The 19,205-nt window shown below is 39.6% G+C and overlaps 1 protein-coding gene across 1 annotated transcript in view; it reads right to left on the bottom strand.

The window, feature by feature from the left end:
* Positions 1-1,536: 1,536 nt before the first annotated feature.
* Positions 1,537-19,205, bottom strand: part of LOC129705196 (diacylglycerol O-acyltransferase 1-like) — an 83,405-nt gene continuing 65,736 nt past the window's right edge. Inside the window, exons 13-17 of the mRNA XM_055648657.1 lie at positions 18,435-18,547; positions 14,778-14,843; positions 11,446-11,533; positions 7,577-7,639; positions 1,537-1,713 (exon numbers count right to left, since the gene is read on the bottom strand). Coding sequence (XP_055504632.1) covers positions 1,564-1,713; positions 7,577-7,639; positions 11,446-11,533; positions 14,778-14,843; positions 18,435-18,547 — 480 coding nt within the window. The 3' untranslated portion in view covers positions 1,537-1,563. The remainder of the gene's footprint in view (positions 1,714-7,576; positions 7,640-11,445; positions 11,534-14,777; positions 14,844-18,434; positions 18,548-19,205) is intronic.

Below are 19,205 nucleotides of genomic sequence, written 5' to 3' on the forward strand. Positions count from 1 at the left end.
AAACACACATTTAACAACAGACTACAAACAACAAAAGAAGAAACGGATGAGACAGACTGTTGATTGAGGCTGCCATCATTTTAACCGTGATTACCTATTAGATATTTAAATTTCAAATAAACTGATATTGTGGAAAATATACGTGAAGTTCAGGCTGGCAAAGTGCATTGCTTTCTAAAGCACATTCAAAATTAAAAGTTAACTCCTACTCTTCAATGAAGTTATGAACATGAATCACTCAATGTTTTTTTTTCTTATTGAGGGTACATTAAATCGACACCGCCTTCACTGCTTAATCAGAGAGATTGAATGAATGCTTTATCAAGAACCCAATAGTCACTCTGACAGAGCTCCAGAATCCCTCTGTGAAGATGGGAGAACCTTCCAGAAAGCCAACTATATCTGCAGCACTCCACCAATCAGGCCTCTATTGTACAGTGGCCAGATGAAAGCCACTCCTCAGTAAAATGCACATGACAGCCCGCTTGGAGTTTGCCAAAAAGCATGAGAAATAAGATTCTCTGTTCTGATGAAATCAAGATTGAACTCTTTGGCCTGAATGCCAAGCATCACGGCTGGAGGAAACCAGGCACTGCTCACCAGTTGGCCAATACCATAACTATGGTGAAGCATGATGGTGGCAGCATCATGCTGTGGGGATGTTTTTCAGCGGCAGGAACTGGGAGACAAGTCAGGATTGAGGGAAAGATGAACAGAGCAAAGTACAGGGAGATCCTTGATGAAAACCTGCCACAGAGTGTTCTGGACCTCAGACTGAGGCCTAGGTTCACCTTCCAACAGGACAACGACCCTAAGCACACAGCCAAGACACTGCAGGAGTGGATTTGTGACAAGTCTGTGAATGTCCTTGAGTGGCCCAGCCAGAGCCCGGACGAACCCGATCGAACATCTCTGGAGGGACCTGAAAATAGCTGTGCATCGACGCAGAGGATTTGCAGAGAAGAATGGGAGAAATTACCCAAATACAGGTGTGCCATGGTTGTAACGTCACACACAAAAAGATTTGAGGCTGTAATCGCTGCCAAAGGTGCCTCAACAGAGTACTGAGTAAAGGGTCTGAATACATGTAAATGTGATATTTCAGTTATTTCTTTTTAATTACTTTGCAAAAATTTCTAAACACCTGTTTTTGCTTTTTTATTATGGGGATTGATGATAAAAAGTAAAATAAATGATTCAATTTTAGAATAAGGCTGTAATGTAACAAAATGTGAAAAAGTGAAGGGGTCTGAATACTTTCTGAATGCACTGTGACTGAAGTGACTGTGTTTACTGCACTAAATCCGGGTTGTGTTTCACGCTAGTTACTGCCATATCAGAGTTGTGATCAGCATACTCCAAAATTGCCCTGTTGAATTAAGTAAGGATTTTGGTAAACTCGAAGTACACCACGAGCAAAATCCTAAATGCAACTGACTGAGGAAGTTAGAGAAAATCAAGCCGACACCTGCCGACAGGAGTGGATGTGCAGTAGGAAAGTATGCATGGTATAGAAAACAAAAACCATAAAATAAAATAAGGTTCTCTTTTTAATAATGAATGTTATGCATTTGCCTTACGTTCTAGATAAATATAGTAATCATGAATGTACATATGCACTAGTAAAGGAGGGCCTAAAATAATGCAAATCCACACAATTGCATTTCCATAGAGTCCTCTTAAATATTTATTTAGAATCCAAGCAGTGGGAACCTGTGGAAAAAAGTCAAAAACAGCATTAGTCAAGTTTATTAGATCTTCAGCGAGAAAAAAAAGCCATTACTAGAAGTACATTAAAAGTAGCCAATGTTACAGCTAGATTATCTTCTGAAGATCAAAATCTACAGTCATAAATCATTGCAACATAAACTTCCATTTTGGCAAAGCTTTATTCGGTTTTATGAATAAATGACGTTTCGCCCTACTCTTCAATTCAATTTGCATGCTGATTCTGCCTCATATAATCACCATATTGACTGATTACATTTCAGTTCAAATGTCTATCTATATCAACTGTGAATATACTCAGCGATGGAACATTGACAGCCGTTTGCAGCAAAGGATTGCAGTTTTTCAACCCGTGTAAAGAAATGTAATTCTTCTCAAATCGTTCCACAATAGCAGCCACCTAATCTGAGATAGTGCCAACCAGCGGTGTGTGATTCTGCAGAGAGGTTAGACTGACAACACAAAACATTTCTGATGACCACTTACACAAGCATGGAATTCTATACCTCTTGAGAGATCTTCATCTGTGTCGTACTCTGTCACAGCAATATTGGACTAACGGAATTCAAAAGCAAACTATCAACATACTGCTATTTCCCAGCAGTTATTTGGGAAATCTGCATGCTCAACCCATATCAGTTTGAATATAGTACACATTCAATTACTCATTTCAATAAAGAAGAATGGTTCTGAAAGAGATGAATAATTTTCCTGTGATTTATATTTTGTAAATGTTATCTCAAATTTATTGTAATACTAAATTAATTGTATTTAAAGATCTTGAGCTTTTCTTGGGTCTTGGTTGTTTCTTTTTTTTTAATGATGAAAGAACACAAGAGGTTATAAAAAGTGGTGAACATTGCTTGGTCCATCATGGGTACTGACTTCCTCACCATCAAGGGGATCTATAGGAGGCGCTGCCTCAAAAACAGCCAACATCATCAAGTACCCACACTGCCCTGGCCATACTGTCATTTCACTCCTGGCATCAGGAAGAAGGTATATGAGCCTGAAAATCATGACGTCCGGGTTCAGGAATAGCTTCTTCCCAACAACCATCAGGCTATTGAACACTACAAACGCTAACTAAATTCTGAACTACCTAGTTCAACTTGATTGCACAACTAGGGACTTTGGGGTTTGTTTTGATTTGCACTATATTGAGTTTTTTATTTATTGAGTACAGTGTTTACAAACTTGTGCTGCTGCAAGTAAGAATTTCATTGTTCCGTTTGAGTACATATCACAATTAAACACTCTTGACTCTTAAATCTTTACGTTTACTGTGATCGTGAAAATGCAGTACAAATGCAAATCATTATTTTTGCATTTGACATGATTAGTGCCAGGATGCTTAGATACTAAAAAACTGAAATATGCAGACAAAAAGGCATAATAAAAGTACAAAAAAGGCATGAAAAAGGCATTTATTGACAAAAAAGGCATAAAATGCATTTATTTCCACCACAAAATATGGTAATATAAAGGTATACTGCATTAAATGACCAAAGTTGCCTGGTCGCACAAAGGTACAAGCATTTTTTTTTCAAATAATCTGGTGTTAAACTATGCCGTCTGTCATGCAGAATATGCTTCAGTTGTGAAAAACTTCTTTCTACCTTAGCTGAGGTCACTGGTGCATACCCACAACAAGCTGCAGACTCTATATTCATGTCGATATCTTGTGGCATTACAACTACTTTTGAGAACTTTAGCTATGTTTTCTATTTCTTCAAGATCTTTGTTAGCTAAAATCACTCTCTCACATTTTCCTTGTATGTCTTTACCTACATCGCCAGGAACAAAACCAACCTACAGCCGTTATGCACATTACAAAGAAGAGTAATAAGAACGATCAATAACGTTGGATATCTTGAACATACCATTTTATTATACTTAAAGTCACATACACTGAAGCTCACCGATCTGGTTAAATTTAAGACTGCACAAATCATGTACAAAGCATGAAATAATTTAATTCCGGGAAACATACAAAAACTGTTTACGGGTATAATTTGAGATGGGAACTTAATTAAAAATAACTCAATGTCAGAACAACTTTTAAAAGTATGTGCATAGCAATCTGGGGTGAATTTGTGGAATGGTTTGGAACAGGAAATAAAACTTAGCACAAACACAATTCAGTTTAAAAAGATGTACAAAAACACTTTTTTTTTAAAAGGATATTGGGATGAGGTTAGGTGATTTTGAATGGGATATACTGATTGTATCGGGAAGGGTGATTATAGGGTGATGGGTTGTATATATGACTAAGAGATACTGTATAGTACATGAGGATTTTTTCTTTTTTTTCCTTTTTTTTGTATGGCTTTGTAAATATTTGATTAGTGTATAAATGTAAATAATTTGGTGTACATATGGAAATAGGTGTTTATCTATATTACTAAAAGTCTGATCTTGAACACTTCCTCTTGTTCTATATATTGATTTATATATACGCTGCCATCTACGGTTGTGATTTTGAGCCATCTTACTCCGAGTCCCCCCCCCCCCCGCTGTGCAGGACAAGAGGTTTTTTCCCATTGATGAAAAATAAAAGAGTTATTAGTGTTTAAAAAATGTTGATTCTCTCTCCTGAAGGCCATGTCCCTTCCGGAAGGACTATAAAACCCAGAAGTGTTCAGTGCCTCAGTCAGTCTCTGCAAGATGGTGGAACGAGAGGGTCACGTCTCTCAGTCCGAGCTGTGAATATGTGAATAACACTGAACACACGTCTACTAAACTGTGAGTGGTTTTACTGACCTGTCAGTGCCCTTAATGTGGTTTGTAAATATGGTTTGGAAATGCTCAAACTGCGTTGCCTTTGGTTTGGAAATGCTAAAGCTGTGTTGCCTTTGGTTTGGAAATGCTAAAGCTTTGTTGCCTTTGGTTTGGAAATGCTAAAGCTGTGTTGCCTTTGGTTTGGAAATGCTAAAGATGCTTTGCCTTTGGTTTGGAAATGCTAAAGCTGTGTTGCCTAATTAAAGTTGCCTTGCCTAATTAAAGTTGCCTTGCCTAATTAAGGTTGCCTTGCCTAATTAAGGTTGCCATTCCTAATTAAAGTTGCCTTTCCTAATTAAAGTTGCTTTGCCTTCTATATAATTAAAAGTCTAATCTTGACCACTTGTTTGCGTTTGCATTTTATATTGATTTTAGAAATAATGCTACCACGTACAGCTGTAATTTTTGGCCATCTTACTCAGAGTTCTCCTCCGCTCATTAGGTACCGAGGATTTTTCCCATCGATTAAAAATAAAAGTTATTAGTGTTTAATAAATGTTGAGATTCCCAATCCTGTCAATCATGCCCTGAATGCCACGCCCCTTCTGGTGGGTGGGGGGAGGGACTATAAAACCAAGAAGTGTGGGCGTGACTCAGTCTCTGCAAGATGGAGGAGGGAGAGGTCACAACTCGCTGTCTTTAGTGCTTGAAATAGTATGAAACTGCACTTGAATTTGGTGGTACACAAATATGCTGGAGAAACTCAGCGGATGCAGCAGCATCTATGGAGCGAAGGAAATAGGCAACGTTTCGGGCCGAAACCCTTCTTGCGCCCTGCTTGAAGTGGTAAGAAACTGCACTTGAATTTGGTGGCCTTGCACCCAGCTTGAAATTGAATTTTAAGGAATAGCTGTGAGTCAACTGCCAGCCCACCAGCCGTGAGTGAGTGAGCTGCCAGCACAACAGGCTTGAGTGACTGAGCCGCCAGCCCAAGAATCCATTCGGCCCACAATGTCCTCCCGTGTGATGCTGGGACCCAACGGGTCCCACTTAGTCTAGTAGCTGCTAAAATTGTATAAGTTGAATAAGCAGTTGAATAAGGGGTGGAAATTAATAAGCTTTGCCTTCTTCCTGCTCCTTTTCGGACACATACGATTCATTTATTTATAAATATTGTTTATGGCACTTTATAAATATTCTTGTTTTGTTTTTTTGTATGCTGTTTCATACTTGCTTTTTATTTTTTATTCTGTTCGAAATAAATGAATTAAAATGAAATTAATTAATTAAAATTTTACGAATATCGTCAGCTACTTAGTTGAAAACCTGCAAGTTATTCACTAATGGGACTTTCGCCACGTTTGTCAAGGGAAGTGATAGATTGTGGGAAGTTTGCAAAATTGGAAGCAGTAATAAACACAAGATCGCGGTCGAGGGACTTTTTCTGCATGATTTCAGTGACGATCCTGACTACAGCAGATTCTTCTTCTTCAAAACAGTTGACGATTTATTTTATCTTTTCAAAATTTGCAGCATAGTAGAGCAGAGAACCATGTACCCCACCTAGTCAAAACGGGCTGAGGAGGTAGCGGAATCTCGGGTGCCATTTCCTTGAACAACTGCACACGTGACGGTACTTTGTGGAAGAGTTTCTTGACATTGGAAACCAGGCGATCAACATTTGGAAACAAGCTACGTATGTGCTTGGCAATACTATGAAGTCTTTGAGCTAAGCATGACAAATGCTACATTTTGGGGAATAAAACTAAGTCACAAACAGAAGAACATTCTTGTGTTTTATACCTTCTGGCCAAAGTACAGCAATTGAAGATGTAAACAACTGAGCAATAGTTGAGCTGTTTGACTTCTCCAATACTTCCGATGTCAACAATAATTCCTTTGATGGTTGACTTGCCTCCAGTGCACCGATGACCACATTGGCAACATATCTCCCCACAGCATTGGTTGTCTCGTCTATTGAGATCCATATTTTGTTGCATGCAACTTCATCTCTAATTTTCTGCACAACAATGTTGAAGTTGCTGTCAACATAATTTTCCCGTAATGATGACTCGCTTGGTATGTTCCTCTGTGTATTTCTCTAAAAAACCTCTGAGAGATTTGTTTTCCAATTTTCACAGTGAAATTCCAGCATCAATGAATGCCTTCCGCAGATCACTCGAAAACTCAGATTTGCGACTGGAGCCAGCAGTAAATGTAGTGAGGAGAGAAACTTGGGTATTTCATTATGGTAGTCTACACCCGAGCGGTATCAACATTGACTTCTCTAATTTTAGATAACCTTTATCTTCTCCCTCCTCCCACGTCCCAACTCTCTTTCCAGTTCTACTGTCTCCGCCTCTTCCTCCCCCCCCCCCCCCCCATATCAGTCGGAAGAAGGGTCTCGACCCGAAACGTCGCCTATTCCTTCTCTCCATAGATGCTGCGTCACCCGCTGAGTTTCTCCAGGGGGTGAAAGATTGCAACCTTCATGTGGTCCACCCTGTTTGGTGAATGCAATCAACCCGGCATGCACAATCAAATAAGATCAAATAGAACAAGTTGTCCTACAACTTTAGGCTGTGCACGCCATATGCAATAAGAAGTTTCTCCAGCATTTTTTGTCTACCTTCGATTTTTCGAGCATCTGCAGTTCTTTCTTAAAAATATCTTGGAGAAGACTGAACCAGCGAGCAGCAGCACGAACGAATGAACAACCGACGGTGGCGCCCCCCCGGTGGTGGAAATTTCCTTGTAAGTTATACTATGTTAACACATTAATAACAACTTATTAATATTAACGTGTTAGCATAAAGAACATCATTGTAATCACAGTACAACTAGAGAAAATAACACAACCTTTTAGCAAAAGGGCTGATTTAGGCACTCAATTATTTTTGATGATTATCCTGGTGAAATCATCAAAAAAGGCATGAAAAGGCACATGGCATTTAAGGTAAAATCCTGGCTCTATTTATGATTATGTTTGCAGTCTAGTTGTCCTAAACCCTTGGTGTGTATGTTGGTGATAGGACTTTAGGTGTAATTTACAACAGGAAGTTACTGATGTTTACTAAAATAATGAATAACATATAACAATGATCACAAAAAGGTTAAGTAGCCTTACCTGAAATATCATCTCCAGAAACATCCAGAAACGGAACATGCCAAGTGGCGCTGCAAGCAGATACTATATCCAAATAAAATATGTAACGTTTAGTTATTTATTACATAAGCTGAAAGAATTCATTTATATTTTGTTTAGTTCAAAAATGCATTTAGAAAAGTCTATTTATACTAAAGCCAGCTCTTGCCAGTAGATATCAATTACAGGTCTTTGTAGAGACACAAAACCATTGTTTTTTCCACTGAATCTTCACGAAGAAAGACTGGATAGACTCGGCTTGTACTCGCTAGAATTTAGAAGATTGAGGGGGGATCTTATAGAAACTTACAAAATTCTTAAGGGGTTGGACAGGCTAGATGCAGGAAGATTGTTCCCGATGTTGGGGAAGTCCTGGACAAGGGGTCACAGTTTAAGAATAAAGGGGAAATCCTTTAGGACTGAGATGAGAAAAACATTTTTCACACAGAGAGTGGTGAATCTCTGGAACTCTCTGCCACAGAAGGTAGTTGAGGCCAGTTCATTGGCTATATTTAAGAGGGAGTTAGATGTGGCCCTTGTGGCTAAAGGGATCAGGGGGTATGGAGAGAAGGCAGGTACAGGATACTGAGTTGGATGATCAGCCATGATCATATTGAATGGCGGTGCAGGCTCGAAGGGCCGCATGGCCTACTCCTGCATCTATGTTTACATGTTTCATATTGTTAAATTTTGATGGAATGTTTTTGACATTTCTCATTGAGCAAATTCATCTTCAATGATTTGCAGCTTCTGCCACAAAACTGACTAAATGAGTAAAAGAACCAACAAGTATTTTAATTCATTGCAATTAGGGTATTTTTATTCATGTGGGTTTAAGATGAAATATCTGTGAAAATATTCAAGGTTTAACAGCTAAAACATACATAGAACAGTTATTAGAGATAAATTGGAGGCCATATGCAGCTTAATCACTGCACTCTCCACTGAGTCAAAGAACAGAGAGAACATAGAACTGTAGAGCACAGGAACAGGCCCTTCGGCAACAATGTCTGCGCCAAACATGATGCCACTGTAAACCAATCTCATTTGCTTGCACACGTCTCATATCCCTTAATTCTCTGCATACCCATGTACCTATCTAAAAACCCATTAAACACCACTATCGTTTCTGCTTCCACCACCCTGTCAACATGGTCCAGCCACCCAATACCCTATGTGCAAAAAGCCTGTCCCACATATCTTTAAACTTTGCCCCTCTCAATTTAAAGCTATGCCCCCATGTCTGACATTTCCATCCTGTGGAAAAATGTTCTGGCTGTCCACCCTATCTATGCCTCTCATAACTTTATATACTTCTATCAGGTCAACTTCTTCCCTCAACCTCCGATGCTCTAGAGAAAATTATTTGTGTCTGTCCAATCACTCCTTATAATTCTGGTAGACAGGTAACAGGACCACATGTAATATTCCAAATGTGGCCTAATCAAAGTGTTACAGTGCTGCATCACAACTTCCCGACACATACTCATTGCCCAACCACTGAAAGCAAACATACAATATGCCTTCTTTACCTTTCTACTTGAGTTGCCACCGTTAGGGAGTTATGGACTTGGACCTCAAGATCCTTCTGTACATCAAAGTTGTTAATCGTCTTGTCATTCACTGTATACTTTCTGTGTACATTCCACCTCCTAACGTGCAACACCTCAAGCTTGCTTGAACTAAACTCTGCCATTTTTCTGCCAATTTCTGAAGGTGATCATTATCCTATCAGGGACACATGACAATAAACTCACTTTAACTATATCCTGCTGTTACTTGGCAGCCTTCCTCACCAATAATCTTGAAATCTGCAAAGTTACTAACCAATCCATCTATATTTATGTCCAAGTCACTTTTATATATATATCACAAACAACAGAGGTGGCAGTGCAGATCCCAGTGGAATTCCAATTGTCCCAGAAGAACACACTTCCCCTATAAGACCCTGTCTTCTATGAATAAGCCAATTCTGAATCCATATGACTAAGTACTGTGCCTACCATGGGGGACTTTATCAAATGCCTTATTAAATCCATGTAGACTTTTTCAATGTCTGCAATATGTCCAGAGGTGAATCAGACCGTACCCTAGCTTATGGAATGACCATTCAGAAGCCTGATAACAGAGGGGAAGAAGCTGTTCCTGTGTCTGGTGATGAACGTTTTCAAATGTTTTCCTGATGGAAGCAGGGAGAAGACAGGAGAACGTCTTTCCCTTTAACTCCATCCTCCACTATCCCATTCGACACCCCACTCCCCTTATTCAGTTTAAAACCACCCGTGTAGCAGTGGCAAACCTGCCTGCCAGAATGCTGGTCCCACACCTGTTAAGATGCAATCCGTCCCTTTTGTACAGTTTCCCCCTTACCCCAAAACAGATCCCAGTGATCTAAGAATCTAAATCCCTGCCCCGTGCACCAGTTCCTCAGCCACACGTTTAGGTCCCGTATCTCCCTGTTCCTGCTCTCGCCAGCACAGGGAACTGGAAGCAAACCGGAGATAACAACCCTGGAGGTCCTGCTTTTCAACATTTTTCCGAGCTCTCTAAAGTCGCGCTGCAGAATATTCATCCCCTTCTTTCCGACATCGTTTGTGCCGACATGCACTACCACTTCCGGATGTTCACCTTCGCCCTTGAGGATTTTCTGCACTCTGTCCGCGACATCCTGGATCCTGGCACCGGGAAGGCAGCACACCATCCTCGCATCCCGTCTGTTGCCGCAGAAACCCCTGTCCGTACCTCTCACAATGGAGTCTCCATCTACAATGGCCTTGCCTGCCTTAGGCCTTTTTGGTTTTGGCTCAACAGCCCTATTCGCATCGCAAGCCAGTCCGCCGCTCAGTGTAAACACGTCTTCTGTCCCAACAGCTTCTAAGCGGGTGAACCTGTTTACAAGAGGTACACCACCCGGGGACGTTGGCATTCCATGCTTCCCTCCCTTTCTCACTGTCTTCCACCTTCTCTCTTCCAGTACCTTAGGTGTAACAATCGTACTGTAATGTTCTGCTCTCAGGTTAATATTTAAAATTTGCTGTAATATTTTACAGAAAAGCACGAATGTTGTTTAACATTCGGAGGGATCATCCAGTGAGGCTATGTGCGTGCAATTAAGAAATAAGAATAGGATGTTCACTCTAATGGGATTGTACTAAAGGCCTCCAACAGTCAGTAGGAATTAGAAAAATTAATATTAGGGAGATCGCAAATAGCTGCAAGAAAAGTGTTGGTAACTGTGGGAAATTTTAACTTTCCAGATACAAATGGGATCAAGTGTATCGTGGGACATTGTGGAAAGATAGAGAAGAAATTGTGGTGCCACAAACAGAGGTATTTGAATCAACGATAAGAACTTGATAGGAAATAGTAAGAAGGATAGGGGTCAGGCAAGGTAAGCGAGACTTGTTCATTTAGGCAACTTGGTTGGCTTGGAGGAGTTGGACCAAATGGCCTGTTTGCGTGTTGTATAGCTCTTTGACTGTTTATATGGTCAATATCTCCAGTCATTAACAGGAGTTTCCTAAAGACAACTTGGTTGCCATGTTTTCTATACTAAACAGGAGCTATATCAAAAGTACTTCATTGATTGAGAAGTACCTTGGCACATCCTGAGATCTCGAATGGTGCGATGTAAATGCCAACACTTTGTTCTTTCTAGGTGTTATTTGTGCAGGACTACTAATGTTGGCACTAGGAAGATAAAGCCTCACAAGTCACCTGGTAATTTTATAATCCATTCCTAGTGGATAAATTGGAAGGACAGTTTATTAGAGGCCAAGAATGGATCAAAAGAAAGATGGCCAAAACATTTTATGCCCCTTCACTAACCCTGTGCAACTGTTTTCATTTACCTCGTGGTATAATGTTGATATTAGGAATACTGAGGCTTGTCCTTCCCATTTTGAATAACCATTCTCAACCAGTGGTCTATAAATATGTCTGTTGAATAACAAAAATAATAATCATTGATTAATAATAATAATAAAAATAATAATAAAGATTGAAAAGACTAGGCTTGTATTCACTTGAGTTTAGAAGGATGAGGGGAGATCTTATAGAAACATATAAAATTATAAAAGAACTGGACAAGCTAGATGCAGGAAAAATGTTCCCAATGTTGGGCGAGTCCAGAACCAGGGGCCACAGTCTTTGAATAAAGGGAAGGCCATTTAAGACTGAGGTGAGAAAAAAACATTTTCACCCAGAGAGTTGTGAAGTTGTGGAATTCCCTGCCACAGAGGGCAGTGGAGGCCAAATCACTAGATGGATTTAAGAGAGAGTTTGATAGAGCTCTAGGGGCTAGTGGAATCAAGGGATATGGGGAGAAGGCAGGCACGGGTTATTGATTGGGGACAATCAGCCATGATCACAATGAATGGCGGTGCTGGTTCGAAGGGCCAAATGACCTCCTCCTGCACCTATTTTCTATGAATATGTGCCAAATGCAAGAAAATGGGACTTGCTTAGATTGGGCATCTTGGTCGGCATGGAAAAGTTGGACTGACGGGATTGCTTCCCGTCAGTCCAACTCTGTGGCTCGAGAAGAAACTAAGCACAGGCAGAGTAAAGAGCTATATAGGAAAGAAATTGCTAAAAACTCTGGGGTTAGTTTCAGGCAAGAAACAGGCATTCTCTGAAGAAAAAGGCTACTTTTTCTGAAGATCAAAAGAATCAGAATGGTTATAGGACAGAAGTCAATCATCCCAACGTTTATTAGTTACGTCAGCACTTTGTGTTCTACACAAAATTCCAGCATCTGCAGTTCCTTTTGTGTCAAAGTTGTAATGAAGCTTTATACAACACTGGTTCTTCCTCAACTGCAATATAGTGTTTAGTTTGGGCACTACACAATATTTAATATGGATACAGAAGAGTTTTACCAAAATTATTTCAAATATGAAATATTTATGAAAGATTAAGTCAAATATGAAATAATTTACTTAAGTTGATTGTCTGTTGAGATTGGCTGTTCTCTATAAGTCAGAGGAGTTGTCTGGAAACCTTATAGATGTATTTCAAGCTATAAAAGATTAGGTAGTGATAAGGTTTTCCCATTAACATGAAGGTCAAGGTCAAAGGTCAAAAACTTAATTTGCCATTTGTGCTTACACACATAGGAACTCTTGTGCGGTTGTTCAGAGAGTCAAGTCAAGTTAAAAAGACACACAGAAGACACATAATCTATAAAAACATATACTTCTCTAGAACTAAAAAATAAAGAAAATGCCTAAAACCCTATATAAAGGGGAAAGTGAGAGCATTGTAAATTACACAAACCCTATATAAAAAGTGTCGATTGCATTGTAAAATTGCACAGAATATCAAGAACTAGGGTACACGGAATGAATGTCATTGGTACATAAACCAAAAATGACATGAGGGTAAATTTATTTTGGTTGCAAGTAGTTACGATCTGGAATAATAGTGAAGCTGGAACAATATTGAAGATGGATTCAATTGTTGTATCCAAAAAGGGACTGGAAAAGTATCTGAAAAACATTGCTGTGCTTTGGGGGTCTGTGGGGAGGTGGGACTCGCGTGCGTGCGTGTGTGTGTGTGTGTGCGCGCGTGTGTGCGTGCATGCGTGCGCGGCCGCCAATAAGTTCTGTCCCTACCATATTTTGATAGCGATTTCCATGCCTGCCGCTGCCTTACCTATTCAACGTTCCTCTCCTCTGAGACATCTTGTCAAAATTGTTGGATCACCCCATTGATCTCCTCCATTGATTGGGGCTCCCTTATGTCATATCTTCCTTAAACGAATAATACAAATTCTCGTAGTAATGTTAAGACATAATTATCGTTACTCGGGAAGAAGCAATAAAGTTGTATGGTAAACTTCTTTCTCATTATGCCTGTCTATACAAGTAACATTATTTACACAAATGCACGTGTATAATTTGGCTTAGTGCTCTGAGATATCACTAAATGCCTTTGAAAAAAAGGTTGTACTTGCTAAACTCTATTCTAACTCTATATAAGCAGGTAATCTAGGATTAAATTTAAATGTAGTGGTGACAGGCCATTTCAATATAGGAAAATGGTGCATGAGGTAAGATTTAATACTGAATTTTGCCAAAACGTAGATGTGTATTTGGGGAAATAATGTTGTTACTTATATAGACAGCCATAATAAAAAGGAATTCCACCATACAAATTTATTGCTTCTTCCCCAGTAACGACCATTATGTCTTAAGACTGTATTTCCACTAGAATTTGTATTATTATGTTCATAAATTATAGGATCAGAATTAGGCAATTCGGCCCATCAAGTCTACTCCGCCATTCAATGATGGCTGATCTATTTTTCCCTCTCAACCCCATTCTCCTGCCTTCTCCCCATAACCCCTGACATCCATCCTTTTATTCTGAGCCTATGGCCTCAGGTCCTAGACCCTAGACTCTCCCACTAGTGGAAACATCCTCTCTACATCCACTCTACCCAGGCCTTTCATTGTTCGACAAGTTTCAATGAGGTTCCTCAACATCCTTCTAAACTTCAGCGAGTACAGGCCCAGAGTAGTCAAACGCTCATCATATGTTAACCTACATGTAATCATCCCTGAGATCATTCTCGTAAACCTCCTCTGGACCCTCTCTAATGCTAGCATATCCTCCCATTTTGGGCTCAAAACTCCAAAGACTCATAATGCTCCAAATGTGGTCTGACCAGTGCCTCAGTATTAGTACATTTAGTAATTTTACATTTATTAGTACATTTATTTATTATTCCATTCATTAGTACATTTTAAGGGAGATATAACATAAGAGAGGAAATTAAACCCCAATCAATGAAGAAAATAGATCGGGCAAGCCAAAAACTTGGCCTGGAAATCTTAGATAAGTTATTAAACTAGGATGCATGGATCTTTATGGTGTTAAAAGAGAGTTCTACTGAGGAACTAGTTTAAATTTTTTTTTTTATAAGGTCACCTGAAACTTTTCTGCTTAAGGGATCTTGCTGCACAGAAATTTGTTCATTCTATTACTCCTTTAAATACTAAGATTGCACTTTGAAAGCAATTCATTGCATGTATACATTTTGGACAACCATTTTGGATGAGATAAAATAAAGTATAATTCTTATTTCTGCAATCAAAATTTCATAGATGAGAGCTCAGACTGACAGTGACGTTCAGATAAGTTGAAACTATAGCTAACAAAATTCAGTTTTAAATCTTACCTCATGCACCAGGTGTGAAAAATAATATTTGAATTTGACCAGAAGTAAATGAGAGTCTCTGAGTTCCTGCACAGAATATAAAAGTTTTGAAAGCTTCAATTTTACCTTGACTTGAGGAGAATTTCTGTTACTATTCACAAAGACATTGAGGTTACAGTAAGATAATAGTACATTTCAGAAAATCATATATTGACCATAGGAAGTGAAAAATAAATTAAGGACATCCAACAATAATCTGTTGAGTAAACCCACATCATACAGCAATATATTTTCAGGTATATCACCAGGGTGTGATTTTCTAAAGATCAATGCCTCTTTTCAAATGAAATGCATTTTTCTTAGCCTGGGTTGAATAATATGTACTTCTCATTATGGTGGATGATAGATATTACAAATGCAGCTATTACAAATGACAGTTGAGTAAATGATATTGGGGCATGATGGAGTCGCACACAAGAACGTAATACAATACATAAAGCAGAGAAAAACACTATATGGAAAACCTACTTCCACCTTTTAAGTATACTGGATTGAGACAGGATCAGCAGCTAAATTTGAGATTCCTAGGCTGAGAAATTTGAGAATAGGATTGGATTATGGAGAACAAGTAAGATGGGGGTTGTGCTGCCAGATGAGAGTAGCTGGAGGGAGATAACAAGAAAAAGGGAACGCATAGATTGGTGAGGCTGCATTTATAGTATTGTGTTCAGTTCTGGGCACCATGTCATTAGAAAGTTGTTGTCAAGCTGGAAGGGTACAGAGAAAATTTACGAGGATGTTGCCAGGGGTAGAAGGTTTGAGCTATAGGGACTATACTCCTTGGAGCACAAGAGGATGAGGGGTGATCTTTAAGTGGGATATAAAATCATGAGAGGAATAGATCGGGGAGATGCACAGTCTCTTGCCCACAGTAGGTGAATCGACGACCAGAGAACATAGGTTTAAGGTGAAAGGGAAAATATTTAATAGGGATCTTAGGGGTGACTTTTTCCATACAAAGGGTGGTGGGTGTATGGAACAAGGTGTCAGAGGAGGTAGTTGAGGAGGAACTATCCCAACGTTTAATAAACAGTTAGACAGGTACATGGATATGGACCAAATGTAGGCAGATGGGACTAATGTAGCTTGGACATGTTGACCGGTGTGGGCAAGTTGAGCCAAAGGGCCTGTTTCCACAGCGTATCGCTCTATGACTGTGATTCTAAGCCTCTCTGCAAGAGAGATGAGAGGAGGCTGAGCTGCTGGGCTTGGGGTAGACGGCCTCAAATTGCAATCTGTTTGGGCTGAAATGGTCAGGGCTGGTTGGCTGATAGGCAACAGCTAGACTACTGGTGACTGACAGGAATGGACATAAGCATCATGCTCTACGGAACAACTGGCATTATCTGGATGGTACTTCAGCAATTCTACTGATAGCTAGAGTTCAGTTAGATGGACTGATATGAACCCCTGGAATTTTATTTGAAATGTATCCAGAATCACAAGAGAGATTCCCCTGCATCAATTAGGCCTTTGGTGTGTGTGTTGCAATGAAAGCTTTGGTATTGGCCACTAGACCCTCCCCCCGTTGAGTACCACAGCTGTGCAAATGGAAATCACCACACATATGATTATTTTAAAGGTTAGTGGCCAAATTTGTGTGCAAAGTCATTTTCCAATGTTGACACCAGACTCCACTATGCTCCTTGAATTTATGTGTTGGATTTCTGGCAGGTTGGATTTCTGTTATTTCCCCCAAGAACATAATTCTGTGCAAAAGAACATGCGCAATCTCGGTCTCCAGCACACTATGTTTTTACTCTGTAAACTAAATGTTGCCTCATTGTATTCAGACCGCTCCTCTACCAGGCTCTGCATTATGAGATATCAATCTCAGTGCTGATTTCTCCAAATATAAGATCAGGACATAATGTTGCTTCATCTTCCATTTTCTCACTTTATAGCTGTGAAGATTCCAGTACTTTGGCAGAAAAATGAAAACGAAACTAAGGCTGAATGTCTAGAGGAGGGAATTGGTAAGTGTGTACTTATACCCTCCGCAAGCTGAATCAGAAGATTCTGAGTGAAAAGGGAAGAGATGCAGAAAACCCATCATTGAACATAATCCCAACCAGCAGCCTCAGTGGTACGTGTTCTCATCATGATTTGCATTTTCTTCACCAAGGGAGGAATCATGTGCCAGTGCCTGTCCTATACAATACGTTACTCCCCTAAGAATAAAGGGGAGCCCATTTAAAACTGAGATGAGAAAAAACATTTTCACCCAGAGAGTTGTGAATTTGTGGAATTCTGCCACAGAAGGCAGTAAAGGCCAATTCACTGGATGAATTTAAAAGATAGTTAGATAGAGCTCAAGGGGCTATCAGAATCAAGGAATATGTCGGAGAAGGCAGGCACTGGTTACTGATTATGGGTGATCAGCCATGATCGCCAATGAATGGCGGTGCTGGCTCGAAGGGCCAAATGGCCTCCTGCACCTATTTTCTATTACAAAATGCATGGAAATTTGATTTTGTGCCAATAAAAGTTCTGTGAATATATTTTGTGTGAATTCATCATTGTATTTGCATGCGAGTTGTTACCATGGAGCTCTCCCACATAATTGTGTAATGGTGAGGAAAGACCTCAAAATGGTTGTACTAATTGATAGATTCTTCAAAGAGAGTAATTGAGTGCAATGGATTGAGCATTAGATAAATATTGTAATGCATTCAGTAGAGATGCAGCATTTGCTGACTAATATTACCAACTCATATTTTATGGAATCCTTTTCATGGATTGCTTTTCATTTCTTGAAATATCACCTGTCATTAACATCGGCAGCAACTTATGCTCGCTCTCATGGGCACATATCTGAAGGCTCTTCTTTCCTTCTGTGGCTTTAATATCTAACTCATCATGTCTTGGACTAATTATCAAAAAACACTCACTTGTATCTGCAACCATTGTTAAAAGTTTCAAAGCACATATTTACTTTTAAAATGGGTCCTACAAACATAATGCACCTCCTATTCAAGAAATCAGACTGCTGTTAAGCAGTGATGGCCATTTATGACACCAGGCTTCCAATGAAACCCACTGCCTGAAACATAATGAACAGGTGAATCAGAATTCCCCATACCCATTTTCAGGAAATTCAACAATTCTTAAGTAACAATTTAAGTCTAAAGAATTAAGTCTCATTTATTAATTAGTGACTAATATTTATGTTGATTTTCTACTCCGTTCTCACTTTCTGCAATAGTTTTTGACTTTGTGCTGAAAATGGATGTCAGAGGGATCGGGAAGAACAAAGGAGAACCCGGCGTGGGGAACTGCCGTGAGGAGAGAAGGGGGGGGTGGGGGAAACAAGGATGGACCTGGCGTGGGATAACTTTGTCAGCATCCGTTCTATAGTGACTATTTGCATACCTTCAGTATACAAGCAAATAATTTCACTGTGACTTGTCACATGTGGCAATTAAATATTCAAATCAATTGAATGCTTCAAATGCAATCTGAGAAAATGGCCCACAAAAGGTTACCAGTTAATATAGAAACTTTTCCAAAACCACCTAATCGCATTCTGAAATGCCAAAGGTAAACATTTTCTTCAATTTAAACAGTATTTGGTAATTCCTCTTCACATAGGATGTTTTTGTGTGACTAGACACCCACCACCAATCTCGATAAAACCTCCGATCTCCAAATCGCATCAGCTCAGCAAGAAGGTTCAAAGTTGAGTGAAAGAAGCCATGGAAAAATATGATCCACATGAAGTGATTTGGTATCTGTGGAAGGATCCAAATGTCAATTAATATCCCTCAATTAACAAATGAGTAATTTTCACACTGTAGTGACAATTTTGGACCAGAATATACGATCCACCAACCAGTAGACAGAATTGTAACGGTCTACTGGTTGGTGGATCGTATATTCTGGTCCAAAATTGTAACTGTCTTATGTTTTTTTCCCTCAGAAGATGTGCCGAATGACTGAATTACTTCCAAGTTGGCATTCCTCTGACCACCTGCTCATTGGTTCCTTAACATGCCATTGGGAATATGTTATTTGCTCTTCATTGCGTATCAGTTGACCTATGCTGGCACTGATCCACAAACTGCCAGGATTGCTTTGTCATGCATGCAGCGCTGAATGAACAGGGGATCCCCCTGGATGAGTAAGATACAGGAAAGGGCCAGACACATCAGAATCTTTACTGCAAAGCTTGATAAAGTGAGGTGTAATAGGTCAAGGCAAAGAGACTGGGCATGAATCAACACCGACTCAAATTCTGCAGATGAAGAGCAATTGGACTCAAAGTCATTTGGTTTCTATATCAGTTTTCCTTTAAAGTTTAGTTATCAGTAGCATGAATTGGGTGTAGATTTCTACTGCTAGTGTGATACCAATGACCAATGTAGCAATCTATAGACAAAATAGTATCCA

Source organism: Leucoraja erinacea, chromosome 17 (genome assembly GCF_028641065.1).
Source record: "Leucoraja erinacea ecotype New England chromosome 17, Leri_hhj_1, whole genome shotgun sequence".
Lineage (NCBI taxonomy): Eukaryota > Metazoa > Chordata > Chondrichthyes > Rajiformes > Rajidae > Leucoraja > Leucoraja erinaceus.